The following is a 21028-nucleotide window of genomic DNA, read 5'->3' on the forward strand; positions in this document are numbered from 1 at the left end:
GACTAGTGATTTTTTTTTTTCCTGGATCCTTCCATCAATATTCTAAATTTGAGAAGGAGCATATATAACACAAAAGGTAGAGTTAATCTGTTTCTAAAACTCAACTCATTCTAGATATTGTAAGGTCTCTAAAACGATATTTCCCTCCAAACAAGAATAAATTAACATAGACCAGCAATGAGGACTTCCTTTTGGTCAGGTTGGAGTCTGAATTCCTTACTAACCAAAGAGTGGTATTTGATTTGGCAGAGTGGCAATACATTTGATTTAGCAAAGCAGCTCTCAGTCTGGGTACCCAGATGTGGGTCAGGAATATAGAAATAAGGATTGGGTTATGCAGAAAAGATGGATGTTATTCTGTAGTTTTTATCCCTATGTCTCCTTTTTAGTGCATCATAATCAACTGCTTATGTAACCAAGGGCCCCACTTGCTCCATTCAGAATTAATTAAGAGATGAGAGTAGGCTTTCTTGGATATCCTCCCTCCTCATGTAGAACTGTAACTCTGGGTATAGAATTTACTGTGGCTTTCCTGGGACCAGAGTAGGAGTTGAAATAGAAGAGGGGAGAAATTATCCAGTGGTCCAGGAAGAAAGTTCTAGTTCTGCCAAAGTCAGAAGGAAAATAAGTACTTTAAGACGTTAGAGAGATCAAGAGCCAGTAGACACAGTGAACCACAGTTGGAACACCTCAACAAGAATCAGAAACTGGCCCAACCAGTGTGCTCAGTTGGTTAAGCATCTTCCCATGCACTAAGAAGTCCCGGGTTGAATTTCCTGGTCAGGGCACATGCCGGGGTTGTGGGCTCAATCCCCAGTAGGGGGCATGCAGGAGGCAGCCGAGCTATCTCTCCCATAGATGTTTCTATTTTTCTCTCCCTTCCTCTCTAAAATCAATAAAGACATATTTAAATAAATAAAAATAATTTTTAAAAAAATCAGGAACTGGATGGAGGCCTGCGTTAGGAATATGAACATTGTGGCAAAAGCAACAGGAATATTGGGGATATACCTTTTTCTCTGCCTTGGGGTTGCCAGATTTAGAGGCTAAAGTGGATGAATGATGAGCCCATGCTGTTCTTGCTAGGAAGCCAGACTAAAGTACAGAACTTAAATGCACCCCTAAACAAGTGCTTCATTAATTACCTCTTCTACAATTAAAGATATTATCAGGCTGTCTTAATTCACTTCCTCAGATTGAGGCCACACTTATGTGAATAGACTTGTACTTGGCAAGGGTTTGGTAAATGGTCAGATGAGATTTGACCTTGCTTTGGGTCTCATAGTTATTTTCTTTTCATGTGAAATGAAATACAGTTGGTCCTCCACAGACTCCCAACCACAGATAAAAAACAGCACAGGTGTTTATTGAAAAAAAAATTTCATGTGTAAGTAGACTTGTACAGTTCAAACCTGTGTTGTTCAAGGGCCAGCTGTACTTCTATTTTGTGAAGACCGTGAAATTTTTAATTATGTTAATAAGTACAAACTTGGAAAGGACAAATGAGATGTGAATTCCGGAAAAATATTTTTAAATGAGTTACAGCACTTCAATAGGAAGCTAAAGTAGATAATTTCTAGAAAAGTGGACTCACATGTTTGCCAGGAGAAACAATGAAATAATTTATCTTGATACATAATAAATTAGCTGGTGGTTCTTTTCTGTTTTGATATACATATTAAATAAAATAAGCAAAATGCATTGACTCCTACTTTGAGTAGTCTTTTTGTCAGGTAGACAGACTCATCCTAAATCACGAATCTGCTACTTTTCTTGATGTGGATAGTGGCTGATATTCATAGCCTCTGCTTTGATGGAATGGTGAAGTGGAATAGTCACTGGTAATACAGTATACTACAGTGCTTAAAAGCATGGACTTTGTTGGTTGGTGTTTTTTTAACTTGAATATTTTTAGAGTAAGAACAGCTCCCTGTTGTCTTAAGTTTGTTGACTTCACATATTTTATATTATGTGCCTTCCCTGAAGACATTTTGAGTTTTTTTGTTTGTTTTTTTGCATCCTCCCTCCATTGTTGCAGGCATCTGAGTTTTCAGTTCGTGGCTTGGATTCATGCTATAGTTGTGTAGCCTAGAATGAAGGCCTTTATAATTTTTTTATTTGTATTACGTAATAACATTTGCTTTAATCTCTTTTTTTCTTCCCCCCCCCCCAGTTTTGATGAAGCAAGAACACAGAGAGGAAATTGACTTGTCTTCGGTTCCATCATTGCCTGTTCCTCGTCCTGCCCAGACCCAGAGGCCTTCCTCAGATACAGGACACCCATGTGACAGTGTACTGTCAGCACAGAGAAGCTTGGTTTGTCCCATCCAGCAAACATACGCATCCATGGTAACCTCATCTCATCTGCCACAGTTGCAGTGTAGGGATGAGAGTGCTGGTAAAGAACAGCATATGATACCTTCTTCAGTCATGCACCAGCCTTTTCAAGTCACACCAACACCTCCTGTGGGGTCTTCCTATCAGCCTATGCAAACTAATGTTGTGTACAATGGACCAACTTGTCTTCCTATTAATGCTGCCTCTAGTCAAGAATTTGTTCCCGTTTTGTTTCAGCAAGACGCAGCTCTTCCTACTTTAATAAATCTTGGCTGCCAACCACCGTCATCCATACCTTTTCATTCTTCAAATTCAGGCCCAACAGGACATCTCTTAGCCCATTCACCTCATTCTGTGCAGACCCTGCCTCATCTACAGTCTATGGAATACCATTGTTCAAACACAGGACAAAGATCTCTCTCTTCTCCAGTGGCTGACCAGGTCACAGGTCAGCCTTCCCCTCAGTTACAATCTATTACATATGGTTCTTCACAATTAGGGTCTGCTACAACAGTTTCCCCAGCAACTTCTCATCCCCTGGCCAGTTCACCACTTTCTGGACCACCGTCTCCTCAGCTCCAGCCTATGCCTTACCAATCTCCTAGCTCAGGAACCACCTCATCACCAACTCTAGCCACCAGAATGCATTCTGGACAACATTCAACTCAAGCACAGAGTACAGGCCAGGGAGGTCTTTCTGCACCTTCATCCTTACTATGTCACAATTTGTGTGATCCAGCTTCATTTCCATCTGATAAGGCAACTGTGAACATTAAACCTGAACCTGAAGAGCAGGAACCTAACTTTTCAACAATTGGTCTACAGGACATCACTTTAGATGATGGTAAGTTCATCTTTATGTTCTTGAAGCAGTAAAGATCCAGGAACTTCCTTCTCTAAGAGTCATGAGCAAGCTACCATAGGTTGCTTATTGGCATATGGTTTTTAATAAGTTGTTGTTACTCAAGATATGTTGCTACATGATTTTGAGAGTAGACATGAAAATTTATGCTTTAAAGTCTGTTTTACCACTATTATCTGTTGCAAAGTGTGAGACCTTGAGTGATAATCTACCACCCATTTGTGATGGAACTGAAGACATGAGATTTACTGGGCATCTTTTCTTCCAGAGCATATAGTAAGGTCACAATGTCTAGAGAGTGGAATTCAGAGGTGTTAATTCAGTAAACATTGCTGAATGCCATCTGTTTGCAGGGCAGAGTTAGATGCTGGGAATACTAGGAATGTATTAAGATAGAGTTCTGTCCTTGAGACTCACACAAGTAAAGAACCTGTTTCTTCATGGCCCTGCTAGCTTGCTGAGTCAGAGAGTGCAGATAGTACAGGATCAGACTGGTTTGCTGCTGCTGGTACAGCTGTTGGCACCAAACTAAAAAGAAGCTATTTATATAATATAGTAAGTTGTTATGTAGATCGGTTTTTGTGAAATCAATAAGTTGGGGAACAAACTCTGGAATATTTCAGTAATTGAAGATGCCCTAAAATAGGATTTTCAGGTAATAATTTTAGGGCTTATTCTTGGCTTTATCATCATTTATATGGTAGTGAATTTTTTTCTAAGTAGGACTTCAGTGAAAGCTACCTGTAAGTATTATCCAGTATGAAAATTCTGAAACACAGATATAGAATTTTAATTCTTTCCCTGATTTTGTTTTTTTAATCTTTTTACAATTGATTTGAGAGAGAGAGAGGAAGGAGGAGAGAGAGAAACATTGATTTGTTGTTCCACCTATTTATGCATTCATTGGTTGATTTTTGTATGTGCTCTGATGAGGGACCAAACCTGCAACCTTGGTGTATCAGGACAACACTCTAACCAACTGAGCTACCTGGCCAGGGCTTACTCTCTCTGATTTTGTATTAACCTATAGAAAGGTAAATTTAGCTCAGCCATTGATCTCCTTTACACATCTAGAGAGGCTGAGTTTACTATTTAGTTGCAGTTCTGGTATTAAATCTCAAATTCCAAGCATAAGGGGAAAGGAAGGTAAATAAAATGTGCCGCTTCTCTCTCCCAGGTCTTGACCATCAGATCAGTACACAATTATCAATGCAGTGGGTTTGAGTCACTCCCAAAATATAAGAGAAGCACTTTAGGAGATCAGCAGAGAGATGTGACAGATTCCATAAGGATTTAGCAAGTCTTCTTTGAGATGACCTTTGACCTTGAAGAACGAGTATATGTGTTCAATAAATGAGGATCAGATGACAAATCAGACAACATAAGCAGAAGCATATAGCTGTTATCTGGGAAAACACAATTATCTGTGGCTGGAGGGCAAATAACATAGTAAAAGATGGCTTTCAAAGTCACAAGGAGATGTGCCAGGTCATTTGTATGTAAACAGAAGGTATTTGTATAAACTGAAGCAACACCTACAATTTATATAACATTTTCCTATTCCTTATTTAATTTAATCCTAACTAATCCTCTGTCTCTGAGGTAGTGACTTTTAAAGAATTGGACTTTCTGAAGGTCACACAACTGGTAAGTAGCAGAGCGGAGACTGGAATCAGATCTTTTCAGTTTAGTCTTTTTTTTGCAGTGCTACAGCTGCCTCCCAGCAGCAGCCATGGTGTTTAGAACTTTGTGTTAAAGAGGGTCCCTCAAATTTTTTTTAATTCCTAGAGAATAGTGAAACATTCTCTGTGAATGTGTGTGTGTAGAATTTCACTGCTTGAACACATGTTCACAATTGCATTTGGCCTGTCACACTTGTATTGGGAGTACTTGAGGGCTCTGGTATTAAGTGTTCTCTTTATGCACAGCTGGCCTAAGTGTCACTGTTTACTTAATAATGATGAACACCAGATAGAGAGGAGGCTACTACTTTGATGCAAAACAGATTTGAAATAAAGGCTTTTTCAAATATACATAGACTTTTAAAATGTTACCTATGCATTCTTTTGGCAGTTTTAGACTATTCATAGTGCTTTCAAGGTTTATACTTAGAATTTTTTTTTCTTCCTCAGCTCCTTCATTCCATCATGGGGTATATTTAGAATTTTAATCCCTGAAACAAAGGGTGAGACTTTGAATGATAACCTACTACTCATTTGTGATGAAACTGAAAACATGAGATATATTGAGCAGGTCTCAAAGGGTATTCGTTTTCTTTCCAAATGAAGACACTTTTTTTCTTCTAAAACGAGACCAAAGCTGGAACCTGCTTTTTCTAATTTATCACAGGTTGAGTATTTGGCGGGCCGGTGGGGGGCAGCAAAGTGGAACTTCTAGAAAGGTTTTGTGAAAATTTTATTTCACTCTTTGAATATGTGAGGGTGTGTTGCAAAAACAGAATCTGGAAAGATGAGAGCAAGTATAAAACTAATTTCATTTTTGCTCCATTCATTGTGTAGGGCATACGATCAAGAAAAGTTCCCAGATTGTATCCCCATAGAAGACAATGATTGGATATATAATTTTTACAAATTGCATTTAAAAAAAAATTTTTTTTATTGATTTCAGAGAGAGAAACGTCAATGATGAGAGAGTCGTCCCACTTGGGAGATGGAGCCCACAACCCAGGCATGTGTCCTGACCGGGAATCCAAAAACGATCTCCTGGGTCATAGGTGGATGCTCAACTGCTGAGCCATGCCGGCTGGGCTACAAATTGCATTTTTTATGCTTAATTTGAACTTACAAATGAATTTTTTACATATGCCAACTGACTTATCGATTATATTATTTGGATTTGCTTTGAAGGTAAAGTTCTAGATGCTTAGAAAATCCTATAGTTATGCAAATTTTTAATATAAATTCATTAAAAAACAACAACATATCTCATAGTTCTTGAACTCCATAGTATTTGAATGTCTCTTTTCTGGCTAGCTTTAAAAGTAAGCCATTAATCATGCCAAAAAGGATTAGCACTGTTGATGTCAGATATGTCCAAACCTGTAGAGAATTTTTATAAGAGTATGTTTGAGCCAAACTGAAGATATATGCCAGGGAGCAAGATCTCAAATGCTCCCAAGGATAACAATTTTGCAGCTGCTTTTATGCATTTGAAAATTAAGTATATGGAAGATTAGAGAAAGCAAAGCCCAGATTGGATTACAGGATAGTTACCAAGATTATGTGTTCTCTTGAGGGTTAATATCCCCTTCCAAGGGTATGACTTCTGGTATTTCAAAGGTGTGTTAACCTAGATATATAAGTACAGTGGATAGGGCTGTCTTAAAACTCTAAAGGAGTTATAGGCCTGGGGTGTGACTAGCCGCCATGACCTGCCCAGATAGGAATTTATGATCAGATCACCCTGTGAGATTACTTTCCGTAGAACCCCCTTTTCTTTTCCTCCACAGCACTTAAAGTGAACTTCACCGTTAGCCTGAACTCAAGTTTTATTTTAACTTTTCTATATTGTATTAAGTGTTAAGTACAAAGTAGTTTCTATTCTACAACCAGAGGAAAAAAGTAATTTTTAAAAAATTATACTTATCATCTAATACTCATAACATCTATTAATCCTGTTTCTGTTTTATATTGTTCACCCCTCCTTTTTTTTTTAAGTTAAAGATTAAAACACAAATAAAATATCCTTTTTATTTTTGAAGTTTTTTGTTTTTTTAAATATATTTTTATTGATTTCAGAGAGAGGAAGGGAGAGGGGGAGAGAGAGAGATAGAAACATCAGTGATGAGAGAGCCATCGTTGATCTGCTGCCTCCTGCACATCCCCAACTGGGGATCGAGCCTGCAACCCAGGCATGTGTCCTGACTGGGAATCGAACCTCGATCTTCGGGATCCTAGGTTGATGCTCAACCACTGAGCCATGCCTGGCTGGGCTATTTTTGAAGTTTTTAAGTAGGATGGATTTTGTTAGGAATCATTCAAGTATTACTTAACTGTTAGTTTTAGAAATGTGGACATTACCACCTTAATTTTTTATTGTAAATTCAGTGAGATTTAACAGAAGATACTAGTGCACCTCAGCTTAGAAATTCAAGACTTATACAGGTCAAAATACCCTAATACAGCTCCCTTATTTTATAAAACTCTGAGTTTTATAGAGCCTAAGTATGCATCCAAGGTAACACACTGAATTAATAAAGACTAATACCCAAGTCTTCTGACTCCTAACTCAGTACCCTAGGAGTTTTTCCAATATCTGCAATCATGTTTCTCATTAACCTGTAGGTATAGAGCAAGTAGAACAGATTAAAGAAGTGCCATTTTCTCTGTAGAGCCTTTCCTTGGTTTGTGAGGAGAGACAGGGCAATCTTAAGATTATTAGATTCTCAGTATAAATGAAGTTGTATTCATTAATTTTTTTACACACTTTCTATTAATTTTTAGAGAGAGGGAAAAGGAGAGGAGGAGAGAGAAACATTGATATGAGAATGAAGCATTGATTGGCTGCCTCCTGCACGCCCCCCCACCTGGAATGGAGCCCGCAACCTTTTGGTGCATGGGATGACACCCAGCTGAGCCACACTGGCCAGGGCATCAATGAAGTTTTAAAGTCTCTACTCTATCCTCCTTTCACACCAGAGTTCATTCTCTGGTGTCCCTATGTGTCTCTTCCTTGCCAGTTTCTTTGGAACATCTCAGGGCCTTTTGAGTTCTAGCTACCCTTGTTTTATGTGGGCTCTGATGTCTCTGGATTCATGTAGAACAAATTTAATTCCTCTGTAATAGCCTTTCACATGTGTGAAATCTTGGTTTCTTTCCCAGTCTTAAAAAAACACTCTAGTAACTGCACCCTTCTCTAACCCTCACCAACATGGTAGTTTCCCTCTGCTTGAACCCTGGTGTTTTGTTTTAGTTCCTTTTCATAGGGCAGTATCCGAAAGGGTATACTCTCACAGCTCAGAGAGGACTGGGACTGTCACCTTCCTTGTGTGCAGAAGATTTTATCAATATGGCCTGAGGTTGCCTGGCTTGTTGTGGCTCAGCGGTTGAGTGTCGACCTAGGATCCAGGAGATCCTGGGTTTGATTCCTGGTCAGGGCACATACCCAGGTTGCAGGCTCAATCCCCAGTCTGGGGCATGCAGGAGGCAGCTGATCAATGACAACTCATCATTTATGTTTTTCTCTCTCGCCTCCTCTCCTTTCCTCTCTCTGAAATCAATAAAGCTATAGTTATAAATATATAATGTCCCGAGGTCAAGGAATTTTCTTAGCTCTGTTTTGCTCTTGATTTAGTGAGTCATTAAGTTTGGCTAAATCACATCCTCCCCTCCCCACCACCACCACCCTTTTCCTCATGGCTTTTTACATATGTTGGTTTTGGAACCCAAGATTAAACTTTACAATTATCCTTGTTTGGCTTCATTGAGGTGATTTGGGCCCCTCAAAATCAACCTTCCAAGCTCAGCAGAGTCCCAGAAGCATTTCTCTGTTTCAGAGTAGTGTGACTCCCTCCTTGGGAATCCTCAAAGTAGTAACAACAGCAGGATACTGACCTTTACCAAGCCATGTTCTCTTTCAAGCAATCTGTAAGACTGTAATATTTTTCAAAACTATTTTGCTATTTTCTTTGCTAGCTAGATAGATATAGCATTGCCTCTGCTTGAAAAGTGTGTTCTACATCTATAAAATTATCAATGAGTTTTTACTCATATGTTAGTTTGTATGCCAGGAGCTGTAACTTTTCCTAAACATTTGTGCTTTATAGTGTACATTTCCCAGTTTTGGGGTCAAATTATATACATGAAAACAGTATAGAAATAGATAAATTGTCACAGTTGTATTTTGAGCATTTTAATTAAGGTTATAGTATTGTTAAATTTAAGTTAGACCTTTAAATACAGGCCTAATTAATTTGTGATTGAGCTAACTGAACCCAGTTACAACTTTCCATTAGAGCCCCTCGGTTCCCACTTGTCCTCCTTTGTTCACAAACTAAGAGCCGCAGCTGCAGCTCTTCAGTAAAGAGGGTACATGTTAAATATAGCCTGACCTGCTGCTGTGGTGAAAACTGACACTGCCACTTGCAGGCTCTGTGCAGTAACGCGCTGATCCTGAATGTAGGGCAGTTGCTAATTCGACTGTAAACAGGGACTCTAGATGTGACCTCAGCTGCTGCAGTTCTGTATATAGCTGACAAGAGCCTGCTTTCAAGTAGCAAGGGCATGTTAAACGTAAGATTCAGGTGGTTATCTTGGATGGGGGAAGCAGGAGGCTGGTATGGAGGAGCAGAGAGGTAACTATTACCACTCTGTTTCACCTGTTGGATACATTTCACTGGTGTTTATTGTATTTAAATAAATACAACAAAAGAAATCCATGCATAGTCAATGGTAAGAGTGTGTCACAATTGAGGTATTAAAATGGGGAGGGGGGAGACAAATGAGGTATTATAATTCATCAGTTAGGGTCCCTGGGCTGGAGGGAGGTAAATAATACTGAACTTTCTCCTTTAAATGGGACTCTGGGTAACTCATGAATCCTCTTTCTGAGAAGCATGCATGTACCATCTAGCGTCAAACATATTTATGGTGAATATTCCAGAGGCAGAAAGGTCCCATAAGTAATGTCCATGTAGGTTTTGGATCATGTGTCATGCAGAATGGACCATCATGGGGATTTAAGACTTTAGACATGACCACTCTTGGACATATATATTAAGAAATTTTAATTTTCAGACTCATAGGCTGGGAAAAATCCAAGAGAGCCTACCACTAAATAACCAGCATATCAAAAGTCTTCAAAATAAATTCACTTCAAAAGTATATTTGAAAATAATTAATGAATTATGGTTACTCTTTCTTGATAATAAAACACCTTTTTTTGAGCACTGTGCTAGGTTAGGTACCTCGCTAGTAGCTCATTAGTTTTCCCCTACTATCTGTGAAAAGTGAATTATTAGCTTTGTTTTTAGAGATGTGGCTCAGAGAGCTGAAGCACTTTCCTGTATTACATGGCAGCAAACACAGGGACTGGCATTTGAATCCAGGTCTGTCTGAAGTTTAGATTGTCTCACGTGTCTTTAGTGGTTTCTGAAATATCTATAGTTGATTATATATTCTCACCTCTATAAACACAGTAAACATTGTCTTTATGTTTGTCTACCATGTGTAAGATACAAAACCAGTGCCTGAACAATGTATTCTATTTTAAAATTCATATCCTGTTTTTCAGTCTTTTGAAGATGGGTTATTCACCATTGAATATGATGTCTGTGGGTTTTTCATATATGGCCTTTATCATTTTGAGGAAATTCCCTCCTATTCCTAATTTATTAGGTGATTTTTTTTTTTTCTTTAAAGGGCATTGAATTTTGTCTAGTGTTTCTTCTGCATCAGTTGAGATGAACATTTGTTCCTCCCCCTTCTTTCTAGTAATTTATTTTCTTTTTTTTTTTTAATTAATTTTTTGAGAGAGAAAAAAAACATCGATGAGAGAGAAATATCGATCGTCTGCCTCCTGCACGCCCCCTATCAGGGATTGAGTCTGCAACCCGGGTATGTGCCCTGACCAGGTTTTGAACTGGCAACCTTTTGGTGCACAGGACGACCCCCAGTCAGCTGAGCCACATGGGCCAGGGCAGTAATTGATTTTCATATTGAACCATCCTTGCATTCTTGGAATAAATCTCACTTGGTCATGATGTATAATTCTTTTAATATGCTGCTGGACTCAGTTTGCTAGTATTTTGTTGAGGAATTTTGCATCTATATTCATAGGGGATAGTCTGTAGATTTCTTTTCTTGAAATGCCTTTGTCTGGCTTTGATATTCAAGGCATTGCTTGCCTTAGGATGAGTTAAGAAGTGTTCCCTCCTGTTGAATCTTTTGGAAGAATTTAAGAAGGATTGGTGTTAATTCTTCTTTAGATGTTTGGTCAAAGTTTTTGTGATAGGAAAAAATGAATTAGGTATTTTTTGGAGCTGTCAGTAGTGTTTTAAGGAACTAGAAAGATGTCTCAAGGACTGTAAGTTTCCATAAGCACAACCTAAAATGACTACTGCCTTATCCAACTCACAAAAGCCCCCAGTATCTCTTGGCCTCTTAGCTTTGTTCCTGGGTTTCTTTCTTCTAATTTATATGCTGTGTACTTGAAATCACATGTTCTATAATACCTTCAAGTCTGTTTTGTTGTGGAGATTGGGCATCCTCAGAAAGGAGAGTTGACAATAAAAATACTTTGCACATACTAGAATCTTTAAATCACCCTGAAGACTAGGTGAGTGGTCTCAAATTCAGTAATAAAAAAGCTTAAGACAGAAAAATTTTGCCTAAGCACCACGTATTTCTGGATTTTGTGTTTTGTTTTTATCTCATTAGTGAGGGTGCATTTTGCATAGATTGGTTCCTCCTTTGTTTCCCCTTCTTTATTTGCCTAACGCAAGGGTATTAATTACTGTTTTCATCTTCTCTTCCAATATGAAAAAAGCATTCTTCTGGAATTCATAATTAGGTCCTTTTGTTTGAAGTTGCACAGCTAAGGCCAAAAATATTTCCTTACAGGCCAGAGGAGGCTTTGCCTCATTTTATTTTGGATTCTAACTGGGCATTGATTATGTCAGCCACTATTACAAAACTGACCAATAGTGACTCTTCCTGTGTATAATGATTTTCAAACATTTATGACAGCTTCCCACAGTAAGAAGTAAGCTTTAGCCCTGACTGGTGTTGCTCAGTGGTTAGAATGTCAGCCCACACACCAAGGGATCGCAGGTTTGATTCCTGGTTAAGGGCACGTAGCTGGGTTATGGGTTCTCTCCCCACCCCCAGTTGGGGCGCGTTCAGGAGGCAGTTAGTCTGTGTGTCTCACATTGATGTTTCTCTTTCCCTGCTCCCTTCCCCCCTTCCACTCTCTCTGAAAAGCAAGGGAAAAAATATCTCCCTGAAAAGCAAGGGAAAGAATTAACAATAAAAAAAGTAGTAAGCTCTATAATGACACAGTACATAACAAAAACATACACAACTAACATAAAAGGCTCACAAACCAATTCTTAACCTTTATTTTAAAAAAAATGCAGACTATCTTCTAATTTGTTCTCTTTTTAAAATACTGATTTTAGCTTGCTGAATTGATTTCATAACCTGCTAATGAATGTGAACTTTCGTTTAAAAAATATTTCTCTATGACCCCCCACCTCCAACTTTTCCTGTGCATATAGTTTTTCTAGGCTTCTGCCCTTAGACATTTTGCTTCTGTGGTCTGAAATAGAGCCCAGGAATTTAGATTTTTATTAAGTACCCAGATAATTCTCATGTAGCCATAGACAGATATTTGGGAACAAATAGAGCTAATCTACTAAAAACTAGTTTATTTAAAACTGAATCTATTAAATCACTGAAAGCCATCATTATAACTTTTCAAATTATTGCACTTTTAATGTTTTACTTATTGGAGAGAGAGAGAAACACCAATTTGTTGTTCCACTCACTTACGCGTTCATTGGTTTATTCTTGTATATTCCCTGACCAGGATTGAACCCGCAACATTGGCATATTGGGAAGACACTCTAACCAGCTGAGCTCCTGGCCAAGGCTTGCACTTTAATTTTAGAAAATAAATCAATTATTACCTCCTAAAATTTCTGGAGTCCAATATTCATATTATTTTTTAAAATGTGGGGAGCCATTTTATGCAGTGATTGACAGATAAAGGACAATTAAATTCCTCTTAATTATAGAAAAAAAACAGCCTGGGCATATAGTAGATTAAGTTACCATCTGGTTTGTTCCATTCAGTAGTGATGTTGTCTTCTTTGACACAGACCAGTTTATATCTGACTTGGAACACCAGCCATCAGGTTCAGCAGAGAAATGGCCTAACCACAGTGAGCTCTCATATCCAGTTCCTTTCTGGAGAATCTAGAGGGTGAGTGTTGTTTGAAATGTGTCATTGTTTTTGTGCCCAAGTCTGGTATTTGCATGCTGTGGCTGGATTTGCATGTGTTACAAAGGAGGGTGTATATATGGGTACCTTCTTGGTAGGCCCACTCATTATCTTTGGAGCTATACTTTGACTATAAGACTCTGCTTTTTAAATCTAACCGTACTCTGGCTCTTACACTTGTGCTTATAATTTTAGTCTGGATTTAAATAGGAGGCAAGTGTTTAATTGTATCTATTAAACCAAAGCAGAGAGAGGCCCATCTATATGAATTCTGTGGCTTGGTACTAAGTAAATTTGGTTGCTGATTAGGTGTGTAAGCCTACTCATTTCTGGTTAAGTATTCTGTTTAGATGGGAGGCAGTATGGAATGGAAATAAAGCAAGAAATTGTATCCATAGGCCAGAGGCAACTTGGATCATTTACCCTTTAGCCTACCCTGTAGGCCATATTTGCACTCCTGGTAGTTCATTTTGGGCTCCATTTGGAAGGAATCTGTAGAAATGGAGTCAGTGTTTGTGAGGAAGGAGGCTGAGCCCCCCCCTCCCCAGTCACATAGCTCCTTTCTTCAAAGACTCTCAAAGCCACTTAGAAAATACGCGTTAGGAATTATAAATTGTCTGGCCAGTGTGGCTCAGCGGTTGAGCATCGACCTATGATCCAGGAGATTCCTGGTCAGGGCACATTCCTGGGTTGTGGGCTCAATTCCCAGTGGGGGGCATGCAGAAGGCAGCCAATCAATGACTCTCTCGTCACTGATGTTACTATCTCCCTCTCCCTTCCTTTCTCTGAAATAAATAAAAACATATTTTTAAATAAATAAATAAATTCCTGCATATCTATAAAACCCTCAGAAGAGTTATAACCAGAACGATTTAAATTAATTTCCTCATATGATGGTTCAGAAAATCAGTTGAAGAAAGATTACTTGCCCTAGTTACGTCACAGCTGAACCAAGATTAAAACTTAAAACTTATTTTTTCCAGCCCTGGCCAGTGTGGCTCAGTGGCTAGAGCATCATCCTGTGTACCAGAGAGTCTCGGGTTTGATTCCTGGTCAAGGGTGAACACCTGATGCAGGTTCAATCCCTGCCACCAGTTGGGGTGTGTGTGGGAGGCAGCCAGTCAGTGTGTCTCTGTCACATTGATGTTTCTCTCTCTCTCCCTCCCCCCCCTCTAAAATCAATGGAAAAAAATACCTTCACTCCTCAGGTGAGGATTTTTTTAAAAAGTTATTTTTTTCCAGTGTTCACTCTATTGCTCTTTCTGTGTATGAAGCAATTATCTTAGTGTTTATGTGAAGTGAAGGGATTAATGGATGACTGAGGAATGAACAGGAGGTAAGAACATAGAAATAGATAACTTCTTTAACATGTTAAGCAATAAAGGAAAATATTAGATATAGAGGGCAGTGTGGAGTCTAGAGTTTTTGTTTGCTTTCTTGCTTGAGATAGACTTACTCATATTTAAGCAGTGATGAGAAGGATTCATGAGGGGAGGTGAGTAAATTGATTAAAGAGATGGAAGAGTATGCTTGGCCAGCATGGATCAGTGGTTGAGTGTCGATCTGTGAGCCAGGAGGTCATGGTTCAATTCCCCATCAAGGCACATTCTGGGGTTTCGGGGTCGATGCCCAGTAGGGGGTGTGCTGGAGGCAGCCAGCCAATCAATGACTCTCTCTCATCATTGATGTGTCTGTCTCTCTCCCCCCCTTCCTTCCTCTCTCTGAAATCAATAAAAACATATTTAAAAAAGGAAAAGAGATGGAAGAATGAAGAAAATTGATGGAGCTAGGTCTTGAAAGACAAGGATATGGGATCCATAACACAGGCGGTAAAATGAGTCGTGTGGATTTAGGATTTATGGCTCGAGCACAGGTTTGGCCCCTAGAGGTAATATGTATGGGAGGTAATAAGTATGGGAGTCGGCAGTATATCAAAATGGACAAGACTGTACAGAGAAAATGTACAAAGAAAAATCAAAAAACAGAATCTTCTGTTAATCTTAAAATTCAGAATCTCACATCTTAACCAATTGAAAAGTTTTTTGTTTTTTTTTTCATATTTCAGTTGTTGCTGATACAAAAGGGTACATGCTGATACTTGAATATAGTTTCAGATACTTGTTGTGTACTGTTTACTCAGCTGGAGATTCAATGTTTGTCTTTGTAGAATGTTGTTACAACCTTTTCTAGAGGAAAGATCTGTAATGACACTGAGTATAGCATCACACACATAAGGTTTCTTGAAAAAAAAGGACCCCTTAATAACAGGACTAATCACCCCTCAGTCAGTTGTGGTGGGAAAAAAAAGTGTCATAATTTTCCCTTACTAGTATTAAAGCTAATGTTAAAAGTAAAGGATATCTTCAGTCATTGTGCATAACATTTTCAATCTGTCCTGTGGTTGGCAGCTGACTAGAGTTGAGAGGATGAAATTGAAAATAACTGTTAAAAAGTTGGCACCATTGTCCCCAGCTGGCATGACTCAGTGGTCGAGTGTTGACCCATGAACCAGGAGGTCACAGTTCGATTCCCCGTTAGGGCACATGCCCGGGTTGTGGACTCGATCCCTAGTTGGCCGCGTGCAGGAGGCAGCCGATCGATGTTTCTTTCCCATAGATGTTTCTATCCCTCTCCCTTTCTCTCTCTCTAAAAATCAATAAAAATATTTAAGAAAAAAAAAAGATAAATTTTCCAAACTTTGTTCATTGCAGCTTCAAGATGAAATATATAAATGGCATCTAATTATACCCAAAATCCTTTACAAAATGTTCAAGATGCTCAGTTGTTAGTTATAAAGGCCCTTTGGGCTTTTGTGTATATGACAGTGTGCATCTGCCTGGGTTACCCTGCTCCTCTCCACTTGGTGGTGAGACATCATAATATACCACACTTGTCAGCTCTAACTTTAAATCTTTAAGCATTGGAAATAGCTCTAAATAAGAGGCCTGTTACTCAAATGCCTCATTCTTGCGTGTAGAAACAGCTTTCTAGTGGACTGCTTATTTGAACATTTCTTGGGTACAAAAGTTGTTTCTTCCTACAGCAGATACTGCTGATGGCTTGACTTGTGTTGTGGCACAAGCAATCCAGGTGTTGGAGTAGTAGGAGTCGAAGATGGTAGTTGCCACAAGTGGGCCAAATGCCATGACCTACATAAACTGTTAGCATGGGTATTGAGGGTTGTTGGCTCTTGTTCTAGGCTTTTAATTCACTTTATTCTTTAAAGGGGGAAATGATAAAATTGTACAGTAGGGGCATAAACAACTCTTTTTATGTTCTTAAATTTTTAAGCAAAATAAATAAAGCCACCTTACATACTTTGTGGACTAGGGTTTAAATAAATCAATAAATTCATACATACATACATTCAAAAGGAAGTGAAAAATGAACTTGCAAGCATTAGTATTTTTAAGAAATGACTTAAGTATTGAGTTTATCAAGATTGCTAATGATTTACAGTATAAATTGCGTCATAGATTTGTCTACTGGTAATAATTTTGACTTGCTTAAGTGGACACTCAAATTTTGGCCAGTCACATTAGAAAGATATCTCAGGAACCCAGAGGTGGTATCCCAAGCACAGCCCAGAGCCCCCAACCTAAGGGAGGAGTGAAGGGTGAAGGAGAACAGTAGACTTAAATACCACACTGAGCTCAAGTTACTGCTCAAGGACAGTGAAAGGACTGCTTTGTTACAGTTCTGACACCTTGTCCTAAAATTCATACTCAGTATTCATCTGTAGTGATTACTTAAACATAATTTTTGTTTTTTCAAGTCCCCAAGTTATATAAGTAATTTTATCAGCACTAAATATGTACCAAGCACTAAGGAGTCAGTGGAGAACAAAGATAGACAAGGTAGCTCCGTGCCCTACAGGAGCTTAAATCTACTAGTTATTATATATTTCAGTTCTGTGAATATATGCCTTAGGAATGGAATTAGTATGGAATCTTTAATTGATAAAGCAAAAAATTCTCATTTCAAAGCAGAGTTCTCATGGTGAGAAAACTAAAGGTTCTTATTTGGGGTGTTTCCTTCTATGTTGGTTCCTTAAAATTGAAATTTTTTGCACTGGACCTCACAGAGCATTGTGTTCCCAGTCATGGAAACCAACAGAAAAGTAGAGCCTGCAATCACTAAGGATCAGAAACAATACAAATGCCCCCACATAATAAAAGATGCTTTCATAAGCATAGGGTAACAAAATAACCCCCAAATTTCAGTGGTTTACTCTCACCAAAGCATTCATTTCATTCACTTTATAAACAAGGTGCATTGCAAGATCAGAAAGGGAAAACTCTCCTAAAGGGATGCAAACTAAGGGAAAGTTAGATTAGGGCGAACACCTTTATGAAAAGTATCCTATCCTCTGCTCTAGAGCATGAGCCTTTAGAGTTAGGGTCAGAACGTTTCTCTTCTCTCAGCCATCCACCTTCCCAACCCAAACTGTGAACTGAAAGGGAGAGGGGTCTGAAACAGTTTATAGAATATTTCCATTCAGCTCAGGATCAGGTTTCAAGCTCTGCCTTTACCTTCATAGAAACCCATGGCAAGGGGAAAAATGACTCTGAAGTAGAGCTTGGCTTTGAGCATCATATGGTTAGTCACTAATTACTTTCCCTTTTGTTTTTCAGTGAACGAGATAATTGGGAGAGACATGTCCCAGATATCTGTTTCCCAAGGAACTGGGGTGAGCAGGCAGGCTCCCCTCCCTGGTCCCAATTCCCTGGATATAGGAAGATCCGATGGGCTCTGACAGTACTCGCTGCAACCTTGCATCTACCACCACCACGTACTTCTCAGCATGTTTCTCTCCTTGGACCTTGGGTTTCCAACTCTGCAGCCTTCAGGACTAGTGTCAGGAGTTGGAGTCACTGTTTGTGGGGAAAGCAGCACTCCTCCACCTCAGGCCTTGGGTAGATTTTTTTTAAAAGAACAGGAACAGCATAGGCTGTTTGAGCTTTGGGGAAATGAACTTTGCTTTTTATTTTTGAATAGGATACTTTTATATGATGGGTGCTTTGAGTGTGAATGCAGCAGGCTCTTCATTTCAGAGGTGCTGCTTTTGCAGGTGACCTGGTTGCTTAGCTAGAATTGGTGATTTGTACTGCTTTATGGTCATTTGGAGGACCCTTTAGCTTTAATGAAATTTTAAAAATAGGAACTTTTGATAAAACCTTCCAGAGGCAAACATAAAAGAAAAAAAAATTGTCCAAGCCCACACCTATGCCTCAGAAACTCAGCATGTGTCCTGAAGCCTTTCATAGATTCATAGGAAATAAAGCCAAATGTAGCTTATACCTCTATAAAAGTAAACTGTTAGATAAAATGAGAAGAGACCATTCCAATCATTGAAGTGTTGGAATATTAAATGACATTCCAGAGCATAGTCTTTTTGTAACTTACTAGATAATCTTGCAGTCTCTCCATTCTGACTCCGTGTTCAAATTGCTTTTTTCCCTCAGGGCCTTGGGTAGATAAGGTGACTTTGAAAGGTGAAGTTTTAGTTTGGTAGCTTTAATTTCCTGCCATCGTACAAACAAGTGCTCTTCCCTTTTGTGTCCTTTTCCAAGTGGGAGAATTAGTGTTTGGCTGCTCTGTAACCTTTGAAGCCACAGTCTCATGATGGTTTAGGCAACTTTGCTGGTTCTAACTCATCTCTAGGGGCCAGGCTGTGTCAGGAATAAGCACAAATGAACTATGCTTCAGAACAAAAGCAGAGAAAACCCAAGACTCCAGATGGGAAGCTTTTAAGATTCACACTGGCACAGAAGACTTATCCCTCATTCTGTTTACAGCCTAAAATGATTCTGGCCTACCCTGTACCGTCTGCGTGACCTAAAAACCAGTTTCCCCCCAAAAAGGCTCTGAGGCAAATCCAGAAATGAGGTAGCATCATAGACCTGACCCTCCAGACCAAAGATGCCCTGGTGCTGCTGCAGGTGAGGCTGGTGCTCAATGCAGGGGCCAGCAAGAAACTCCAGCCTGCTGTCTACCAAAGGAGGTGCCCAACTTGGGTGCTTTTTTTCAAGCTCCATCCTTACCCCTCCCATTAATGGGATAAGTTACCTGGTCCAAGGCCTGGGCCTATTTCAGAGCTACTGAAGTTTGCAGTATGTTTTCATATGAAATTATGTACTTTTATTTATTCAGAAAGCAAATTTTTTGAGTGCCTACATATGAGACAGTGTGCTGGACTGGTCAAAGGTTTGATGCTGTTATTCCAAGGGATTGTGGGTCCTAGATGCCAGGATTCTCTACTGAGACCAAGTGAGTCCTGGGCAGAGGGAGCTGGCTCATTGCCTACCACCTGTAGCCACCCATGTAGGAGCTTTGATCCAGGATGAGGAAGTATGGTTATTTTTTTCTTTCTTTAAACATGTTTTAGATTTCTCCCTTACAACTAGTTAAGAAAAATGTCCTTCAGCAAATCACTCTGGTCCCTCTTGGAGCTGAGTGTTTTCATATTTTCGTTGAAAGTGAGTTTTGTGTCAGTGTGGATAATGAGATGCCCACAGCTTCCTCTGGAGGTTGTGGGGGGCTGGCCAATGAGATGAAGTTCCAGAGAGCTAGCCAGACTTGCCTCCACCCTCTTGCCCCTGGTGTAGCTGCTTCACATGGGTTTCTTGCAAGAGTTCCCCTTGCAGGATCCATTGGGGGTTGCTCTGTTGTCCTCAAGAATAAAAGCCTCTATGATCCAGAGTTGCTATGCACCAAATTTTGATGCCTTTTAAATACCTTGATGCCTGTAGCACTAGAAATGCTTTCCTATTTAAAATAAAAGTTAAATTTAAAAATAGAGCTTTGTATACTATGTAAGCAGTTTTGTATCAGCTTTGTAAAAGCTTTGGTGTAAGAGTCAATATTTTTTGGCCTTGTAGATAAAGACTTACGTTTTTGTGTAACATAGTGGTGTTAAAGCACACATCCATTGGACTATGCAAATTGAGTTCTGGTAGCAGCACTGAGCAGCTGGGCATGTGCTAGCACTCACTCCTTCCCCTTCCAGCCGGTGCAAGATCTTGGGTTGAGGAATGGGATGAGCAGCCTTCTGCTTATTGGAGATGTACAGAGAAACGTGGCTGAAAACAGCTTTAAAAGGAACAGCTGTCTCCAGGATCACATGTGGTGCTGCTGCCTGGGGTGCAGCCCACTGCTGCCCAGGGCTAGTCACTATCATCAGAGCTCTGCTGGGTCTGACTGTGAAGCTGTTTTTGATACTCAGAACAGATGGTCATCTTTAAGGCTCAGATGGGCTCAAGTTGAAACCTTGTATTTTATAGAATGGATGATGTTAAGGAACTGGTTCTCAGTTATGTTTACAGCACTCGAGATTGTGTTTTCTTGTACATTTTGTATTTTAAAACCTTTTATAGGAGTATAGTGCTCCTTACACAGATACAAAGGGAAGAGCCAGCAATTCAGGCTCCTCAGTTACAGTGCTGAAATAATAAACGATGACAGGTCAACAGTCTCCTTGAAATCTGCCTGAGTTTTCCTCCGTCTGGGGCTGGTGTGGAGCCCCTCACTCTGGGGGCCAAAGCTAAGGGCACTTCGGCTTTTAAAAAGTCCACGTGGTTAGGAACCTTTGTTTATTTTATGGAGAGGGTAGAGTTCCAGATGCTTTCTGAAGCTTCAGTTCTGCACCCTCTAATGGGTGCTGGGTGCAAAGGAAATTCCAGGGTGTCTGCTGAGTTCAGGACAACTGGCCTGCCCAAAGTCTTTGGGAAAAGTAGGCAGAAAGTCCCCTTTAAAATTCAAGCCTGTTTTTATGTGAAGGTCTCCTGCCCCCTAGTGTCCTCTAGGGATACTGCAGTACAGTCCATCAAAACAGTCTGTGGTTTTGCTATCTGATACTCCTCGTGCCAA

The 21028-nt window shown here is 39.5% G+C and overlaps 1 protein-coding gene across 1 annotated transcript in view; it reads left to right on the forward strand.

Moving 5' to 3' along the window:
• The window catches only part of NFATC3 (nuclear factor of activated T cells 3), an 81639-nt gene extending 61089 nt beyond the window's left edge, over positions 1–20550 (forward strand). The window contains 4 exon segments of the mRNA XM_081119223.1: positions 2174–3181; positions 13038–13102; positions 13105–13141; positions 17794–20550. Coding sequence (XP_080975349.1) covers positions 2174–3181; positions 13038–13102; positions 13105–13141; positions 17794–17915 — 1232 coding nt within the window. The 3' untranslated portion in view covers positions 17916–20550.
• Positions 20551–21028: the final 478 nt, after the last annotated feature.

This window comes from Miniopterus schreibersii (genome assembly GCF_964146895.1).
Source record: "Miniopterus schreibersii genome assembly, chromosome: 18".
Lineage (NCBI taxonomy): Eukaryota > Metazoa > Chordata > Mammalia > Chiroptera > Miniopteridae > Miniopterus > Miniopterus schreibersii.